The following is a 21,398-nucleotide window of genomic DNA, read 5'->3' as shown; positions in this document are numbered from 1 at the left end:
GAGGAAAAAGGACGGGGGGGATATCGCGAGTCATTCATTTTTGCGTTCGCTGCCGACTTAGCAACATTTTATTAGTAATATTATTATTGATATAAGGAAAATTTAATAAAACGTTAATAAACTATGTGACAATAATATTTATTAAATAAGAATTAATATTTGAAATGATAATTGTTTTATTATCATGTTTAAATTTTATAACTATTTAAGGCGGGAGAGATAAGATGTTGGCATTTCCGAGATGTACATTTCCATCTGCATTCGCTGCCGACTTAACGACTGTTTACAACTATGGCGGACTTGTACGACGAAAGCGATCTTGGAACTGCTTATTACAGAACTAAAGATCAACTCAGAAATTTTAAATTGCGGTTAGTTTATAATATGTATATGCTTTCTTTGTTCGTAAAGAAAAAAAAAAAAAACGGAATGATAAATTTATCTACGAATAAATTGGGTTTCTTTTATATATTTTTTCTTACGAGTCATTTAGAAAGATAACAACAAAAAGAAACTTTAGGTTCTGTAACTAACGAAAACATGTGAATTAATGCATGTCAGATACGGTTTGAAATAGTAAACAAAAATATTGCTGCCGAAAGAAATCTTTGATTCGGTTGAGAGTGAGTTAAATGAAAATACAAAATATATTTCGGCTGAATTTTGCTTTAAGCTCGCCAAAAATCCGCCCCACCCCTTATTTTTTTAATTGTTAGAATTTTAAGAAAAGATTTGTGAATTTGTATTCGACACAGGGATTCATACAACTATGCAAAAAACAAAATTATTTTGATGCATGATTTAAGGGCTATTTAGCTATTATTTTTAGCACATCTCACGACCACCTCATGCAGTCCTCGTTTGTTTATCACTCAGACGTGTTGCTATTTGTCGGTATTTTTCTCCTCATAAACGCATTTAATGGGATTTAAGCCAAAAATTCGGACTATCCGTATTTTAAACTGTGATTCAAAATAAAAATTGAAAAAATTCTTTTTCTTTTTATAGTCATGTGAATTTCCGTGTGTAGAATGAAAATTCGCAAAAATTTTCTGAAAATTCAAAAAAAAAAAAAAAAGTTATGAAGGCTTACATGTAGTACATCAAGCATAATTCTGCTTCTATTTCTAATTTCATAATCGTAAATATTTTAATAAAAACAATTGGAAAAAAACGAGGCCGACGAGTGTAAGAGACTCATTCAAAGGGATATAAGTTTGGTAAAACTCCATAGACCAAACTTATGGAGGGTCATTGAATACAAACTGAAAAACTCAAGTTAAATTTGATGGGTATAAAGTTGTTAAAGAAATTTGCGTTGCACAAACAAACGTGCGCCAGCTGTTGTAACACCTTGGGTAAGCGTCTTCAACTGTAACCTCAGGCCGACCAAAGCCTATGTGAGTGGATTCGGTAAACGGAAACTGAAAGAAGCCTGTCGTATAGTCTATATTTATGTATAAAGATAGATAGGGCTTGTCTCTGGGATTACCCTGTGTTTCACGTCCATAAAGCGCTTAGTTTTTCAGCGTATCATCAGACCTGAAAACCTATAGGCGCACATTATAGATAGATATAGAAAACGAAGTTATTTTATTCCACACGGGTAAAAATGTAGGACAAAAAGCAGTTGAAAATTTATTGAGAATAGTTTTAATTTTTTAGAAATTACATTTAAAAATTTAACCGGTTTGCGCGGATTTTCAAAAGTTGAGATAGAAAGACGTGGCTTATGTCGCAACAGTCTTGTTTTGACAAGTGTTTGAAGCTTGTCCTATATTAGCCACTGGGTGACGTACAAAGGACTCCTGTCCACCCTCCCAGATTAAATTTCGGGTGTGTTGACTGTAACTAAGCATGCTCACTCGACCGTGTCGGCCTCAATTTTCCGCGCAAAACATATTGTCACGTGACACTAACACGCGGCGGACTTAGCGGGAAATGTACAAAAGGTTAATCACGTAACCATTCTCCACCACACTTCACAGAAAACATTCAGAGCCTTGATTGTTTGGTACCGTCGCTAGTCATGTTCACTCAACCGTGTCAGCCTTAACTTAGGAAATGTTCAGTTGGTAGTCAACATCCGTAGCTAACAGTTGCATCCTTTCCTTCTCTTCCAGATTATGAACGCTTTTCATTCTTTTATGGACATACATGGGTTAACCCTTCCATTCCTGTCTTTATTCTGAGATTCTCTGTCTTCCTTTCAATTCATTTTAAATTTTACAAAGAATTTGGTAAAATAACTTGGTTATCATTAAGCTAGTGTTAGGAACATAAATTGTGACTAAGGTTTGGCAGAAGATTTTAATTTCAAAACTCATGAAAACAAGACATTTGTACTACAAAGCCAGAGGTGGTTTCAGGCGGGTTGGTATCGAAAGGGTTAAGTTACAGATTTTGTTTCACATAGTTGTTTGACTTGTTAGAAATAGCAGCCAAATCTTGTGCAAACTGAAGACACATTTGACTGACTGTCTTTAGCCCTCTCGTTACCATATTTCTATTGAGATGTTCTGTGTTTCTTTCAATTAATTTTAAATTTGTACTACAGAGCCAGAGGTAGTTTCAGCTGGGTTCGTAACGAAAGGGTTAAAGCACAGTATCCCAGACTTTTCTGCCTCGAGGCACCCTTGGTAAGCCTTTTAGAAGTCCACACACACATAAGACAGGCTTCTTTCAGTTTCCGTCTACCAAATCCACTCAGAAGACTATACCCACCCCATGGCCCCTCCTGCGCCTATATATATTTATAATCAAAACCACAATCTTATGATCGTAAGTCCAACACTCTAACCACTAAGCTACGTGCCCCCACAGTTTCAGATGGGTTGGTATGAAAAAGGTTACAATCACATCATCCATCAAATCCATTTACAAAGCTTTGGTTGGCGCAAGGCTATTGTGAAAGACACCTGTCCAAGGTGCTGTGCAGTGGGACTGAACCTGTAACCATGTGGTGAATTGCTCAACCACACCTATCAGAAAATCTAATATGACAGTTGTTTTTTTCATTCAACGTCAATATAATAAGGCTTAGCCCCTGGATAATAGCATCTGTGCAAGAAAATTATGTACCAGGAATCGATAATAAAAAATTTTCTTCATTTCACCAATTCTTTCTTTTATTCTTTTGTTTCACTCATGTGACTGCGGCCATGCTGGAGCATCACCTTTAGTCAAACAAACCACTAAGTTACAGGGATGTAAGCACACCAACATCGGTTGTCAAGCAATGGAGGAGGGACAAACACAGACACAAAACATACACACACACATATACATACATACAACAGGCTTCTTTCAGTTTCTGTCTACCAAATCCACTCACAAGGCTTTGGTTGCCCCAAGGCTATAGAAGACACTTGCTCAAGGTGCCACACAGTGGGGCTGAACCCAGAACCATATGGTTGGTAAGCAAGCTTCTTACCACACAGCCACTCCTGTGCCAATATTCATATAATAAAAATAAAATAGATGACAATACAAAATATAAGATGACAATCATATTTCTTGTTAAAATAGTATCAAAGTGTATTTTTTACTCTAAATGATTAATCATGATGCCACATACGTATGTATATTTCGTAGTCCAAAAGTTGGGAACTTGTGTATCAAAGGATGAAAAAGCTCATTCTTGAGTCACAGATTCATGGATACCAATACCTACATTGCTTGATAATTGTTGAGAGATTCCACACTCTGCATGAAACCATTGGTAGCCTTGTTAATGCTCAAATAAAGTACATACATACACACATATATATAATTAAGGTGTCATGTAAAAAAGCTGATACCCTAAAAGCAAAGTGCTATGTAAAAAGGGTTGGTGTTGGTGCTGGTGCCATGTGAAAAGGTACTGCTGATGGTGCCTTGTAAAAAGCATTGGTTATGATGCTGGTACCAGGTTAAAAGCACCCGGTACACTCTGTAAAGTGGTTGGTGTTTGGAAGGGCCTCTAGCTGTAGAAACCAGGTGAAAACAGACTGTGAAACTTGATGTGGTCTCTGGGCCTCATCAGCCCCTGTCAAGCCATCCAACCCGTACCAGCATGGAAAATGGACGTTAAATGATGATGGTGTACGTACATACATACAAACACACACACACACCCACCCACACATATGCATATATATTTAAATATATATTCTTTTACTTGTTTTAGTCATTTGATATTGGCCATGCTGGAGCACTGCCTTCAGTCGAGCAAATTGACCCCAAGACTTATTCTTTGTAAGTCTAGTACTTATCCAAGCCGCTAAGTTACGGGGGTGTAAACATGCAAGCGTCAGTTGTCAAGCGATGGTGGGGTGACAAACACAGACACACACATACAAATACATACATACATACATATATATATATATATATATATGTCTACCAAGTCCACTCGCAAGGCTTTGGCTGGCTCATGGCTATAATAGAAGACACTTGCCCAAGGTGGCATGCAGTGGGACTGAACTCAGATCCATGTGGTTTGGAAGCAAACTTCTTACCACACAGCTACGCCTGTGCTTGTGTACAAAATATATTTATCTCTCATTGGATCCGGATGGAGTACCTGTCTTGATTTTACCCATATTGGATATCTGTCTGTCTGTCTATTTATATCTATCTATCTATATATATATAGATAGATAGACAGACACAGATACATATATATACACATGTATACATATGGATATATGCTTATGCACATATACTTATCTACATATATGATTGCACACACACATACATACATATATATATATACATACATACATACATACATATATATATACATACATATATATACATACATATATATATATACATATATATATTATACATACATATATAATATATATATATATATATATATATATATATATACATATATATATATATATATATATTATATGTGTGTATGTGTAGATATGTATATGTATGTGTAAGTGTATATATATGTATATATATGTGTGTGTGTATGTATGTGTGTATGTATATGTATATATGTTTGTATGTGTGTGTATATATGTATACATATGTGCATAGGTATAAGTGAGAATCTCCTTATTTACCTAAAACTCTATTCCCTTTTTTTTATATATATATTTTTTAATTTTTTTATTTATTCTTCTATCTAATTTAACACTGACTCCTTGACCACTCCCCCAAGTATGATATTTTGCGCTATGCCTACCCCCAAAAAGTCCCCCACCAACACCCCTTTAAACCTGCCTAAATGTATAAATGCCAATACAATTCTTGTTAACTAGCTTCCTGAAGATTTCTCTTGAATGAAACAGTTCTAGTCCTGTAGAAGCTCCTTCTATATAATAAATTATATATATATATATATATATATATATATATATATATATATTTATTTATTATATAGAAGGAGCTTCTACAGGACTAGAACTGTTTCATTCAAGAGAAATCGTCAGGAAGCTCCTGAAGATTTCTCTTGAATGAAACAGTTCTAGTCCTGTAGAAGCTCCTTCTATATAATAAATTAATTTTACTCTGCTATGTATTGAGTACCTTATTTACTGTGGTTAACCCCGAATCAACCCGGGACCTACATATATATATATATATATATATATATATATATATATATATACACACACACACATATATATATACACACACACAGAGTCTAGTTTTAATAAACAGTAATGTTTTGTGTGGTGCATGCATGTATGTGTGTGTGTATAAAGATATATATATGTGTGTGAATACACACACAGACATATAAACATATACATATGTATATATATATATATGTATATATATATATATATATATGAATACACCCAGACATACATATAAACATACATAGCTACACCACCATACGCACCGGCATCGAAACAAAAGCTAATTTTGTAAACACAAACACGTATACACACTGGAGGCACAATGCAATTCTTATGAATGGATATGTTTATTTTTCCCTTTTTTTTCTTTTGTTTTTGTTTTTGCAACAGTATTGATCAGTGAAAAATTGGCTTTATTGATCTCCACCAGATAAATGGATATTTCTCTTCCTCCCGCACTCCCGCCATTCTTTTTGTAGAATCAAAGAGTTTTTTTGAAATTTTTTATTATATTTCGATTTGATTTAGTCAGAGGTGAATAACGAGTTCATTATTGACTTCTGTATCACAGTGTGTTTGTGTGTATACAAGTATATATATATATGTATATATATATATACACACACACACACATATATATGTGTGTATATATGTATGTATCATCGTCATCCTCATCATCATCATTTAACGTCCGCTTTCCATGCTAGCATGGGTTGGACGGTTTTGACTGAGGGCTGGCAACCAGATGGCTGCACCAGGCTCCAGTCTTGATCTGGCAGAGTTTCTACAGCTGGATGCCCTTCCTAATGCCAACCACTCCGAGAGTGTAGTGGATGCTTTTTACATGTCATATATATATATATATATATATATATATATATGTATGTATATATGAATGTATGTGTATATATATGTATGTATGTACATATATATGTGTGTATGTTTGTATATATATATATATTATCATTGTTTAATGTCCGCCTTCCATGCTAGCATGGGTTGGACGATTTGACTGAGGACTGGCAACCAGATGGCTGCACCAGGCTCTTGATCTGGCAGAATTTCTACAGCTGGATGCCCTTCCTAACACCAACCACTCTGAGAGTGCAGTGGGTGCTTTTACATGACACCTGCATCAGGGCCAGTCAGGCGGTACTAGCAATGGCCACGCTCAAATGGTGTTTTTTACGTGCCACCTGCACAGGAGCCAGTCCAGTGGCACTGGGAATGACCTCGCTCGAATGTTTCTTCACGTACCGGTAAGGTGATGCGGGTAGTGATCACGCTCGAATGGTGTAATTGACGTGCCAATGGCACGGAAGCCGGTTAGCCGCTCTAGCAACAATCACGCTTGGATGGTGCTCTTAGTGCTCCACTAGCACGGATGCCAATCATTGAATTTGATTTCGATTTCGATTGCCTCAACAGGTCTTCGCAAGCAGAGTTTAGTGTCCAAAGAAGGAAAGGTATGCATAAGTGGGCTGATTACACCCCTGCCATAGGCCACGAGGTTATGGTCTCACTTGGGCTTACTGAGTTTTCTCAAGCACAGCATATTTCCAAAGGTCCCGGTCACTAGTCATCGCCTCAGTGAGGCCCAATGTTTGACGGTCATGCTTCACCATCTCATCCCAGGTCATCCTTGGTCTAACTCTTCCACAGGTTCCCTCAACCGCTAGGGTTTGACACTTTTTCACACAGCTATCCACATCCAGTCTTACCACATGACCATACCACTGCAGTCGTCTCTCTTGCACTCCACATCTGATGCTTCTTAGGTACAACTTTTCTCTGAAGGTACTAACACTTTTTCAAGTATGCACACTGACATTACACATCCATCGGAGCATACTGGCTTAATTCCTTGCTAGCTTACGCATGTCCTCAGCAGACATGGCCCATATTTCACTGCCATGTAGCATATATATATATATATATATATATGTATGTATGTATATGTATCCAGTACACCCAGGCTTTGGGTAAAAGAAAATTCAGAAGTATGACTTAATTATGATTTTATTCACCATATTCCCCTCCTCTCAGATTCACACACTTATTACAGTTGTCCTTCAGTTTTTCTAAGCCCTGTAAAAGATGTTGGAAGATTGGGCTTCCAACCAGGCCTTTCATGAAGGGCATCCAGCTGTAGAAACTCTGCCAAATCAAGATTGAAGCCTGGTGCAGCCATCTGGTTCGTCAGACCTCAGTCAAACCGTCCAACCCATGCCAACATGGAAAGCGGACATAAAACCATGATAATGATGATGATACATATATATGCATATATATACACACACACACACACACACACACACATATATATATATATATATATATATATATATATAGGTATATATGTATATATATATATGTGTGTGTGTGTATATGTATGCATATGTGTGTGTTTATATATATATGTATTTATATATGTGTGTATATTTGTATGTGTGTATACATGTGCTTTAAGGGAGGTATCAGACTAGAACAAGCTTTTTATTGTCTTTCCTTCTTTCTAAAATATTATTTACAAATAAAAAATCGAAATTAAATACTAATTATTTATGCAGCTCTTGTTTTAAGAAATGAAACTGAAATTGAATAATTTTCTGAGCTCTGGGATTAACATTGTGGAATTTTCCATTAATTTTTTGCCTTCTTTGAATAAATTTAAAAAAAAAACAAAAGAAAGGCGTGGCTGTGTGGTTAAGGAGTTTGCTTATCAACTCTATGGTTCCGGGTTCAGTCGCACTGCATGGCACACTGGGCGAGTATATTCTACTATAGCCTTAGACCAACCGAAGACTTGTGATTGGATTTGTTAGATGGAAACTGACTGAAACCCATTGTATATCATCATCATTGTTTAACGTCCGCTTTCCATGCTAGCATGGGTTGGACGATTTGACTGAGGACTGGTGAACCAGATGGCTGCACCAGGCTCCAATCTGATCTGGCAGAGTTTCTACAGCTGGATGCCCTTCCTAACGCCAACCACTCCGAGAATGTAGTGGGTGCTTTTAAAGTGCCTCCGGCACGAGAGCCAGTCGAGCAGTACTGGCAACAGCCACGCTCGAAAATTGTTTTTATAGGTGCCACCTGCACAGGAGTCAGTCCGGCGGCACTGGCAACGACCTCGCTCGAATGTTTTGTTCATGTGCCAGTGAGGCGATGCTGACAAAGATCACGCTCAAATGGTGCCCTTTACGTGCCAGACAGCTGTTCTGGCAATGATCATGCTCGGATGGAGCTGTTACCGCTCTACTGGCATGGGAGCCAGTCATCGAATTTGGTTCAATTTTGATTTCAATTGCCCCAACAGGTCTTCGCAAGCAGAGTTTAGTGTATCTCTCTTTACTCTTTTACTTTTTTCAGTCATTTGACTGCGGCCATGCTGGAGCACCGCCTTTAGTCGAGCAAATCGACCCCGGGACTTATTCTTTGTAAGCCCAGTACTTATTCTATCGGTCTCTTTTACTGAACCGCTAAGTGACGGGGACGTAAACACACCAGCATCGGTTGTCAAGCAATGCTAGGGGGACAAACACAGATACACACACATACACATACATATATATACATATATACGAGGGGCTTCTTTCAGTTTCCGTCTACCAAATCCACTCACAAGGCATTGGTCGGCCCGGGGCTATAGCAGAAGACACTTGCCCAAGATGCCACGCAGTGGGACTGAACCCGGAACCATGTGGTTGGTTAGCAAGCTACTTACCACACAGCCACTCCTGCTCCTATATATATATTGTTTTCTTTTATGGTTTCAGTCTGAGGACTGTGGCCATGATGGGGCACTGCTGTTAAATAGAATCCATGAATAGTTCTGCTGGGGATGCTTTCCAACCATATGGTTCCAGGTTCAATCCCACTACACAGCATCTTGGAAAAGTCTTCTACTGTAGCCTTGGGCTGACCAAAGCCTTGTGAGTGGATTTGGTAGACGGAAACTGAAAGAAGCTCGTCGTATATATATATATATATATATGTTTGTGTGAGTGTGTGTCTGTGTTTTTCACCCCCCACCATCGCTTGACAACCGATGTTGGCCTGTTTATGTCCTCATCACTTAGCGGTTCGGCAAAAGAGACTGAGAGAATAAGTATTTGGCTTACAAACAATAAGTCGATTTGTTTGACTAAAGGCGGTGCAGCAGCATGGCCACAGTCAAATGACTGAAACAAGTAAAAGAGTAAAAGAATATATATATACACACATATATGTGTATGTGTGTGCGTATGTATGTATATTTATGTATGTATATATATGTGTATATATATGTGTATATTTATGTATATATATATGTATATATATATATATGTGTGTGTGTATATATGTATATATATATGTATATATATGTGTGTGTGTGTGTATATATGTATATATTTATGTGTGTGTATATATATGGATATATATATATATGTGTGGTGTATATATGTATATATATATGTATGTGTATATATGTATATATATATATGTGTGTATATATATGGATATATATGTGTGTGTATATATATGTATATATATATATATGTGTGTGTGTGTATATGTATGTATATATATGTGTATATATATGGATATATGTGTGTGTGTATATATATATATATTATTATACATATATAAACATGGTCAAACGAAGTGATGCCAGTATTATTTCATTGGTTCTGAATTTAATCAGTCCCACCCCACCCCCTGTCAGTGGGTGCAGGGGAAAGATGGAGGGTGGGTGGGGGTGTTGTTGTCTGGGGGGGGGTCTGTCTGTTATGTCGAGCTGCAGAAATGAATTCACTGCGGCCGAGAATGATGACCTGAGAATGGAGTGCAAACTCATCTCATCCTAAGATGGACGGAAGAGGACAAACATTAGCAGCCAGTCACTCCCTAGAACTCCAAATATTTGTGTGTGGTGTGTATGTGTGCGCCCGCGTGTGTGCATGCATGTGTGTGTGTGTGTTTGTATAGACATATATGTGTGTATATATGTGTGTCTGTGTGTATTTGTATATATATATATATGTGTGTGTCTGTGTGTATGTGTTTATGCATGTGTGTGTTTATATATATACATATGTATTTATATGTGTGTGTGTGTGTGTATGTATGTATATGTCTTTGTGTGTTTTTTTTATATATACATATGTTTTTGTGTCTATATAAGTATGCATATATATATGTGCGTATATGTATGTGTAAGAATATATGTGTGTGTGTGTATATATGTGCATGCATATGTATGTGTGTGTATGTATATGGATGTGTGTATATATATATATATATATATCTGTGTGTATGAATATATGTATATATATATGTGTGCATGTATGGATGTGTGTGTATGTATATATATATATGTGTATATGTATGTGTAATATTATATATATATGCACATCTTTATATTGTGTGGATGTGTGTATATATGTATATATGCATATGTATGTATGTGTATATATATGGATATATATATATATATATATATATATTATATATATATATATATATATATATATATATATATATATATATATATATATATATATATATATAATATATGTATGTATGTGTATAATGCTGCAGTGAATAAGTAAAACTACCATTCCTGAAAGAGTGAACAAACCAAAATAAATTGAAAGTTCTTAGAGATAAACAAACAGAGAAGGATAGAGGAAGGAAAAAGAATGGTGGTGTTGGGGTGGCGCAGGGGACGCATTTGTGGTGGTGGCAGTGGAGAGGGGTTTGGTGGGGGTGAGATAATAATCAATACTGCTTGAACAACATCGGCTGCGAAATGGGGAAAATGTAGGCAGAATTAAAATCTATGAATTAATCTCCTACTAAAATATACACAACATACATACAGTTGATACAAACAGACTTATGTGTGCGTATACACATACATACATATATGTGTGTGTATACTTGTGTGCATATATATATATATATATATATAAATAAATATATGTAAATAAATACATATATATATATATATAAATATATACATGCATTCATATGTAATATATATATATACATATGTATATATATTTATACATATATATATATATACATATATATATATATACATTATATATATATGTATATATTATATATGTATATATATATATGTATATATGTATATATATATATATATTATATATATATATATGTGTATATATATATATTTACATGTATATATATATTAAATATGTATACATATGTGTATATATATAAATATTTAAATATATATATATATATAATATATATATATATATATATTATATATATATATATATTTAAATATGTATACATATGTGTATATATATAATATATATATATAATATATATATATATATATATATATAATATATATATATATATTATATATATATATATATAGATATAGATATATATATAGATAGATAGATAGATAGATAGATAGTTAGATAGATAGATCGATAGATAGATAGATATAAGTATATATATATATTTATGGAGATGTAAACACACTAACATTGGTTGTCAAGCGATGGTGGAGGGACAAACACAGACACAGAAACACACACACACACACACACACACATAAGACAGGCTTCTTTCAGTTTCCATCTACCAAATCCACTCACAAGGCTATACCCACCCCTGGCCCCTCCTGCGCCTATATATATTTATAATCAAAACCACAATCTTATGATCATAAGTCCAACACCCTAACCACTAAGCTATGTGCCCCCACAGTTTCAGATGGGTTGGTAGGAAAAAGGTTACAATCACATCATCCATCAAATCCATTTACAAAGCTTTGGTTGGCGCAAGGCTATTGTAAAAGACACTTGTCCAAGGTGCTGCGCAGTGGGACTGAACCTGTAACCATGTGGTGAATTGCTCAACCACACCTGTGTCACTATTTATATGTATTGAAAATGACTTCATCCATCATTCAGGTTTTTCATTGCAGTTTGGGTTTTCAAGTTCTTTAACCCTTTCATTACTGAATATATTTTGAGATGCTCTTCCAATTATGTTAAATATAACAAAGAATTAAGTAAAATAACATCGTTATCATTAAGCTAGAGTTAGGGACATAAATTGTGACTAAGGTTTGGTGGAAGGTTTTAATTTAGAACTTTTGAAAACCAGACATTTGTACTAAAGAGCTAGAGCTGGTTTCAACCGGGTTGGTAACGAAAGGGTTAAAACTTCAAATTGAAGAAACAAAAATGTTTTCTCTAAAAAAAAAATTTTTTTAATCTGAAATTCTAATTGAAATCAATACTCTTTTACTCTTTTACTTGTTTCAGTCATTTGACTGCGGCCATGCTGGAGCACTGCCTTTAGTCGAGTAAATCGACCCCGGGACATATTCTTTGTAAGACCAGTACTTATTCTATCGGTCCCTTTTGCCGAACCGCTAAGTAACGGGGATGTAAACACACCAGCATCGGTTGTCAAGCAATGCTAGGGGGACAAACACAGACACATACACACACACACACATATATATATATATATATATATATATATATATATATTATATATATATATATATATATATATATATATGTATATATATATATATACGACAGGCTTCTTTCAGTTTCCGTCTACCAAATCCACTCACAAGGCATTGGTCGGCCCGGGGCTATAGCAGAAGACACTTGCCCAAGATGCCACGCAGTAGGACTGAACCCGGAACCAGGACATTTATTTATTTATTTATTTCATAGTATTAGATGAGTTTAAATTAAAATTTTTTTTTTAAAATTTTGATTTCATTCTCCTGGTCCAATGTCTGTTTTAAGAAGGAGGAATATCTTATTTCTATCTATTTGAAATTTTCAGCTAAAAAAAAATAGCAAAAAAAAATCAATAAAAAACCCGATTTATTCTATATTCTTGCTCCAGATTTATAATCCTTTTGTTACCAGACTCACTGAAATACGTCTACAATATAAATCAGTTGTTTGAAAGTGATCATATGCGCAGGGTTGGTTGTGTGGTAAGAAGCTTGCTTCCCAACCACATGGTTCTGGGTTCAGTCACACTGCGTTGCATCTTGGGCAAGTGTCTTCTACTATAGCCTCAGGCCGACCAAAGCCTTTTACAGCTGAGTGAACTGGAGCAACATGAAATAAAGTGTCTTGCTCAAGAACACAACACAGAGCCTGGTCCAGGAATTGAACTCACTACTTTATGATTGTGAGCCTGATGCTCTAACCACTGAGCCATGCACCTTCCCACCCACAGCTCTAACAACTGTCAATTAACTGTGTTTGTGTTTGTGTGTGTGTATGTAAAAGAGGGAAAGACCCCCTTTGGTCATGAATGACAATGGGATTGCACCTAGGAAATTCCCCTCTGTGGTACAAGACCAGGCAAGGTTGTTTATGGAAGACCAGCAGTCATCCATGCATACCAGCCTCCCTTCTCCATGCCATCAATGTTGTCCAAGGGAAAGGCAAAGGGGCCAATACAGCTTAGCACCAGTGAAATCACAACTCATTTCTACAGATGAGTAAACTGGAGCAACATGAAATAAAGCGTCTTGCTTAAGAACACAACACGCAGCCCAGTCTGGGAACTGAAATCACAACCTCATGGTTGGGAGCTTTATGTTCTAACCACTCAGCCATGCACCTTCGCACTCACAGCTGTAACGACTGCCTCTTAAGTGATGAAAAGAATTTGTTCAGTGTATGTGTGTAAAAGGGTAAAGACCCCTTCAGTCATGAATGACCATGAGATTGCACCCTAGAAAGTTCCCCTCCGAGGCACAAGTCCAGGCAAGGTTGTTTATGGAAGACCAGCAGTCGCCCATGCATACCAGCCTCCCTTCCTTTCCATGCCTCCAATGTTATCCAAGAGAAAGGCAAAGGGGCTAATACAGCTAGGATCAACATCATCTTTATATTCTGAGCTCAGATTGTGCCAAGATCGACTTAGCTTTTCATCCTTCCAGGGCCCGTGAATTAAATACCATTTAATTATTGTACTTGACTGGCATCCGTGCTAGTGGAGCACTAAGAGCACCATCCGAGCATGATCATTGCCAGAACAGCTATCTAGCTTCTGTGCCAGTGACACGTAAAAAGCACCATTGAGCGTGATCGTTACTAGGGTCGCCTTACTGGCACTTGTGCCAGTGGCACGTGAAAAAACATTCGAGCGAGGTCGTTGCCAGTGCCGCTGGACTGGCTCCTGTGCGGGTAGCATGTAAAAAACACTAGTTGAGCGTGGCTGTTGCAAGTACTGCCTGACTGGCCCTCATTCCGGTGGGACATAAAAGCACCCACTACACTCTCGGTGTGGTTGGCATTAGGAAGGGCATCCAGCTGTAGAAACTATGCCAGATCAAGATCGGAGCCTGGTGCAACCATCTGGTTCACCAGTCCTCAGTCAAATCGTCCAACCCATGCTAGCATGGAAAGCGGACATTAAACGATGATGATGATGATGTAATCAACCATTTTGAACCCCCAAAATTTCGGGCCCTGTTCCTATAACAGAAAGGGTTATCATTGTCATTATTATGCAGTGAGCTGGTGGAATCTTTAGCATGCCAGGCAAAATGCTTAGTAGCACTTTGTTTGGTGAAGTGCTTAAAAGTATTTTATCTGTTTTCAAGTTCTAAGTTCAAATTCCACTGAGGTTGACTTTGCCTTTCATCCTTTTGGGATCGTTAAATTAAGTACCAGTGAGACACTTGGGGTCGATGTAATCAACTAGTCCCCTCCCTCAAAATAGCTGCACTTGTGGAAAAATATGAAACCATTATTATTATTATTATTTGTTTGACTTTTGCTTTGCATTTGTACAAGTTGACTCCAAGCCTCACCCAGAGACCTCAAGAGCCAAGTTAGAAGTTCATGTTGGTGTTACACCTAGGGTATCATATATTTGATTTTGCACTTAGTGTTGTCCTACAGAATGTTTAAGAAAACAAGAAAATTTTATTATTATCAGTATCATTATTATTATTATTATTATTATTATTATTATTATTATTATTATTATTATTATTACTTTCCAGTGTGTGCCTGAAGCGGATAACCTCAAATTCCTTCTTCCACAGCGGAGATGAAGATGACCCGAACAGCGAAAGATCTAACAAAGTCCTTGCCAGTAGAGACATTGAATACAAAATATTCCATTGGCAAGAAAAAGTCTTTTCTCAGGTACTTTGGGGCCAGTGATGCCATTTACTTTCTTTTTCTAAATCTCTTTCACACCATTAATGGCAGTCCTGAATGCTTTAATATTTTTAATTAATGTCGTTAACATAATTAAACTTTAAACATTTGTAACTGTTGATGTCATTAATGAGATTAACTGTTTTTAATATTGATCTTTCTAAGACTGTCTTTGATTTTATGATATAAACTTCCTGTTTTAGAATTACCTAAATTACCTAAGGCGGCGGCGTATTTTGTCTGCCGTTATGTTCTGAGTTCAAATTCCGCCGAGGTCGACTTTGCCTTTCATCTTTTCGGGGTTGATAAATTAAGTACCAGTTATGCACTGGGGTCGATGTAATCAACTTAATCCGTTTGTGTCCTTGTTTGTCCTCTCTTTGTTTAGCCCCTTGTGGATAGTAAAGAAATAGGTATTTCGTCTGCCGCTACGTTCTGAGTTCAAATTCCATCGTGGTCGACTTTGCCTTTCATCCTTTCGGGGTCGATAAATTAAGTACCAGTTACGCACTGGGGTCGATATAATCGACTTAATCCTTTTGTCTGTCCTTGTCAAATGGCTGAAACAAGTAAAAGAGTAAAAGGGTTAAAGTGATATAAATTAAGGAGATACTTGGCTACCCCAGTTGGTCAAGAAAGGAGAGGAAGGGGAAAAGCAGTTAGAGAGAAAGTTAGAGGGATGGTCAGACTAAGGGTGCCTAAAGAAGTGCTGATCTCTAATTGTGGAGGGAACTTATAGAAAGGGTAGACTCAGGAAGACATGGGATGAAGTGGTGGGAAATGATCTCCAGATGTTGAGCTTTACCAATTCTAAACTGTTTTTCATATTTATTTTCTGGTTTTATTTCCAGAGAGAAATTACGTTTTACTCCCAGAGAGATTATTGTGAAGGCATCTTGTCTGAAAAATACCATGAAAGTGTTTGCAAGTTGTTGTAAGTGATGATTCCTTTCTTGAACCCTTTGATTTCCAAATTGAATTTAATAACGGTCATTTATTTATTCCAGTGACAATGTTAAATATCTTACTGAAAAATAGGATTGGTATGCCTGACCAGAGCTGGCCTGGGTCGAAACAATAACAACTAAATACTCTAGCCAACACTACTACTACTACTACTACTACTTCCACCACTACCACCACCACCTCCTCCTCGTCTTCTTCTTCTTCTTCTTCTTCTTCCTTGTCACCTTTGCTCTCACCCCCCTCATTCTCCCTTTCCCTCCCTCCCTGTTGTCATTGGCTTGATTCAGCCTTGATAAAGCAAACCTCTGATCAAAGGTGCTCCAACCATGACCATCTCATCTTTCTTTCTTACATGCATTGCATCGTCTATCTCAGCTTACCTCATTCAGTTTGCTTCCCTTCCCATTTTATCCTTTAAAAAAAAATAGACTACCAACCACATGCGTGCCACCTTGAGCAAGTATCTTCTACTATACTCTCAGGCCGACCAAAACCTTGTGAGTGGATTTGGTAGAAAGAAACTGAAAGAAGACCACTGTATATGTATATATATACTCTTTACTCTTTTACTCTTTTACTTGTTTCAGTCATTTGACTGCGGCCATGCTGGAGCACCACCTTTAGTCGAGCAAATCGACCCCGGGACTTATTCTTTTGTAAGCCCAGTACTTATTCTATCGGTCCCTTTTGCCGAACCGCTAAGTGACGGGGACGTAAACACACCAGCATCGGTTGTCAAGCAATGCTAGGGGGACAAACACAGACACACAAACATATACACACACACACACTTATATATATATATACATATATACGACGGGCTTCTTTCAGTTTCCGTCTACCAAATCCACTCACATGGCATTGGTCGGCCCGGGGCTATAGCAGAAGATACTTGCCCAAGATGCCACGCAGTGGGACTGAACCCGGAACCATGTGGTTGGTTAGCAAGCTTCTTACCACACAGCCACTCCTGCGCCTATATATATATATATATATATATATGTATGTATGTATGTATGTATGTTTGTGTATATGTTTGTGTGTCTGTTTGTCCCCCCAATATCACTTGACAACCAATGCTAGTGTGTTTACGTCCCTGTAACTTAGTGGTTTGGGTAAAGAGACTGATAGACTAGGCTTACAGCAAATAAGTCCTGGGGTCGATTTGCTCGACTAAATGTGGTGCTCCAGCATGGCTGCAGTCACATGACTGAAATAAGTAAAAGAATATAAAAGAAAAAGAGTAGACTGTAATTTGAGAGGGATTTGGCTGCTATTTCCAGCAAGCCATGCAACCACGTAAGAGGTTCTGTCACTGGGTCAATGACCTTCATTCACATTTGTGAAACTCTTTATCTCACCTGAAATTCTTTCTTTTCATCTTTCAGGAAAGAAGGTGCACCACGAAGGAGGTTATTCACCTACGTCAACAACGACAAATTTTTGCCTCCGCAGGTAAGCTAAAACCCCACTCATGTTTCAGCGTGACCTTTTCTTTGTTAACCTTCTTACTTTCACAGGCTGTGCATAATTTGAGCCACTGATATCATTGTAGCAGGGATTCAGAACCAAATCTCTGGATACCTGGCTAGACATCACGACCAAACCACAATAGTTTCACATGATCAGCCTATTAAGTAACCACTCAGAGGCAAGCCACAAAGACACATGCACAGATATATATATATATATATATATATGCCATGTAAAAGTTGCCATGTAAAACCACCACGTAAAAGCACCCATGTGGCGTCATATAAAAGTGCCTGTGCAGTGCCATGTGATGCCACATAAAAGCACCCAGTACCCTCTGTAAAGTGGTTGGTGTTAGGAAGGGCATCCAGCTGTAGGAACCATGCCAAATCAGACTGGAGTCTGGTGCAGCTGCTCCCCAGCTTGCCAGCTCTGGTCAAACTGTCCAACCCATGACAGCATGGACAATGGACCTTAAATGATGATGCTTCAGTATGTGACAAGGCTGGTCCCTTTGAATTACAGGCACAATTCATTTTTTGCCAGCCGAGTAGACTTGAGCAACGTGAAATAAATTAGAGTAAAGATTATTTGCCAACATAACATGGCAGTCCTGGTTTAGGACAAATGTTGCTGTAATTTAGCCCCAGGAGACATCGTCTCCAGCTGGCTATACAACACAGTCTGTCATCATAATCATCATCATCATTTAACATCCGTTTTCCATGCTAGCATGGGTTGGACAGTTCTACCGGGGTCTGGGAAGCCAGGAGGCTGCAGCAGGCAACAGTCTGATCTGGCAGTGTTTCTACAGCTGGATGACCTTCCTAATGCCAACCACTCCGCAAATGTAGTGGGTGCTTTTTACGTGCCACCGGCACAGGGATCAAGTGACCATGATCGGTTGGTGCGTTTTACGGGTCACCGACACGGACGCCAGTCACGCAGCGCTGGCATCAGACATGTTTTGGATGGTCCTATTATGTGCCACCGGCATGGGTATCATAACTACAATTTCCATTTGATTTTTATTTTGATTTTGATGTGTCCTTGGACACACTTAATCCGTTTGTCTGTCCTTGTTTGTCCTCTCTGTCGAATTTGTGGGTAGTAATTTTAGAGATCAGCACTTCTTTAGGCACCCCTAGTCTGACCGTTCCTCTAACTTTCCCCCTAACTGCTTTTCCCCTTCCTCTCCTTTCTTGACCAACTGGGGTAGCCAAGTATCTCCTTAATTTATATCACTTTAACCCTTTTACTCTTTTACTTGTTTCAGCCATTTGACAAGGATAGACAAAGGGATTAAGTCGAATTTGTGGGTAGTAAAGAAAAAGGTATTTCATCTGCCATTACGTTCTGAGTTCAAATTCCGCCAAGGTTGACTTTGCCTTTCAGCCTTTCGGGGTCGATAAATTAAGTACCAGTTACGCACTGGGGTCTCAAAATAATATCTGTGTATCACGATTTTGGGGTTATTTCCCTTCATCAGCACAGAATAACTGTTCAAAATTATAAGGACACAGATCGTGTCGTATAGCCAGCTGGTGACGATGTCTCCTGGGGCTAAATTACAGCAACATTCGTCCTAAACCAGGACTGCCATGTTATGTTGGCAAATAATCTTTACTCCAAAGTACTGCTGCTGAATATCTCACGTTTTGAGATTTACAGATAGTAATTTTCAAAGTGAAATAAATTGTCTTGCTCAAGGTCACAATGCCCTTCCCGCCCCCCAGTAATCAAAGTCAGGGCTTTTTAATTGAGAGGTAGATACCCTGGCCATTAAGCAACGCACCTTCTATTTTTATTCGCTTCTGTACAAGTGTGGAATTTAAGCCAGTCAAGACAGGGTTTGAACCTGAATTGCAGGCATAGGAAATTGAATGCTGTGCTCCATTAACTCTTGTGCTTTGTACTGTGTCAAGGAAACCTACTGCCCTCTATGGAATGGGGGATTGTTTCCGCACAATAATTGCCTCCAGCGGATACAATAACTTGTTTGTGAAAGGTAATATTTGTGTATATAGGTGTGTATGTGTGTGCGTGAATGAGCACGTGTATGTGTGTGTGCTTGTGAGTCTGTGTATGTTTGTCTATATTTATGTATGTGTGAGTACATGTGTGTGTGTGTGTGTGTGTGTGTGTCAGTCTGTAAGTATGTCTGTATGCGTGCATGTGTGTGTGTTTGTCTCTGTGTGTTTGTAATTATGTGTATATGAGTCTAAGTATGTGTGTGTGTGTGTGTGTGTGGTGTGTGTGTGTATGTCTGTAAGTATATGTCTATGCATTTGTCTGTAAGGATATATCTGTATGCATGTGTGTGTGTGTGTGTGTGTTTGTCTCTGTGTGTTTGTAATTATGTGTATATGAATCTAAGTATGTGTGTGTGCATATATGTGAATTTGTATGTGTGTGTTAGTTTGTAAGTATATGTCTGTATGCATGTGTGTGTGTGTGTGTGTGCAGTCAGGTGTGACAGCTGTTGCATTTCATTCATACAGATTAACTGAATGAATGACAAAACCCACCAAGCACACACCTGAGTGAAATGAACCTAGGTGAGATACTTTGGAAAGAGAAACAACAAAAGAAGCAAAGAGAGAGAGAGGGGAGGGGTGGGGCAAGTTGGTTCAGAAGAGAAGGACAACACAGATTTCGTCAGCTTGTTGTTTTTCTTGTTATTTCTCTTTAACCTCAGGTAAGCATTTATTAGGCGGAGGTAAGAGGTTGAATGACCCAAAAACCAACCCACTGGCTTTGTGGTTTGGCTTTGCAGTTTTAAGCTCTTTTGTTTAACGTGGCTGTGTGGTAAGGAGCTTGCATCCCAGCCACATGGTTCCAGGTTCGGTCCCACTGCGTGGCACCTTGGGCAAGTGTCTTCCACTGTTGCCTTGTGCCAACCAAAACTTTGTGGGTAGATTTGATAGACGGAAACTGAAAGAAGCCCATCTTGTATGTATATGCTCTTACTCTTTATTCTTTTACTTGTTTCAGTCATTTGACTGCGGCCATGCTGGAGCACCACCTTTAGTCGAGCAAGTCGACCCCGGGGCTTATTCTTTGTAAGCCCAGTACTTATTATATCGGTCTCTTTTGCCAAACCACTAAGTGACGGGGACATAAACACACCAGCATCGGTTGTCAAGCAATTCTAGGGGGACAAACACAGACACACAAACAT

At 37.8% G+C, this 21,398-nt stretch overlaps 1 protein-coding gene across 1 annotated transcript in view; it reads left to right on the top strand.

Annotated features, from left to right (window-relative positions):
• Positions 1-254: 254 nt before the first annotated feature.
• The window catches only part of LOC115224662 (Meckel syndrome type 1 protein homolog), a 43,977-nt gene continuing 22,833 nt past the window's right edge, over positions 255-21,398 (top strand). Inside the window, exons 1-4 of the mRNA XM_029795519.2 lie at positions 255-371; positions 15,619-15,763; positions 16,630-16,712; positions 18,133-18,199. Coding sequence (XP_029651379.1) covers positions 292-371; positions 15,619-15,763; positions 16,630-16,712; positions 18,133-18,199 — 375 coding nt within the window. The 5' untranslated portion in view covers positions 255-291. The remainder of the gene's footprint in view (positions 372-15,618; positions 15,764-16,629; positions 16,713-18,132; positions 18,200-21,398) is intronic.

This window comes from Octopus sinensis, linkage group LG26, assembly GCF_006345805.1.
Source record: "Octopus sinensis linkage group LG26, ASM634580v1, whole genome shotgun sequence".
Lineage (NCBI taxonomy): Eukaryota > Metazoa > Mollusca > Cephalopoda > Octopoda > Octopodidae > Octopus > Octopus sinensis.
The sequence above is the reverse complement of the archived record's forward strand: the minus strand, read 5'-3'. Positions and strand labels throughout refer to the sequence as shown.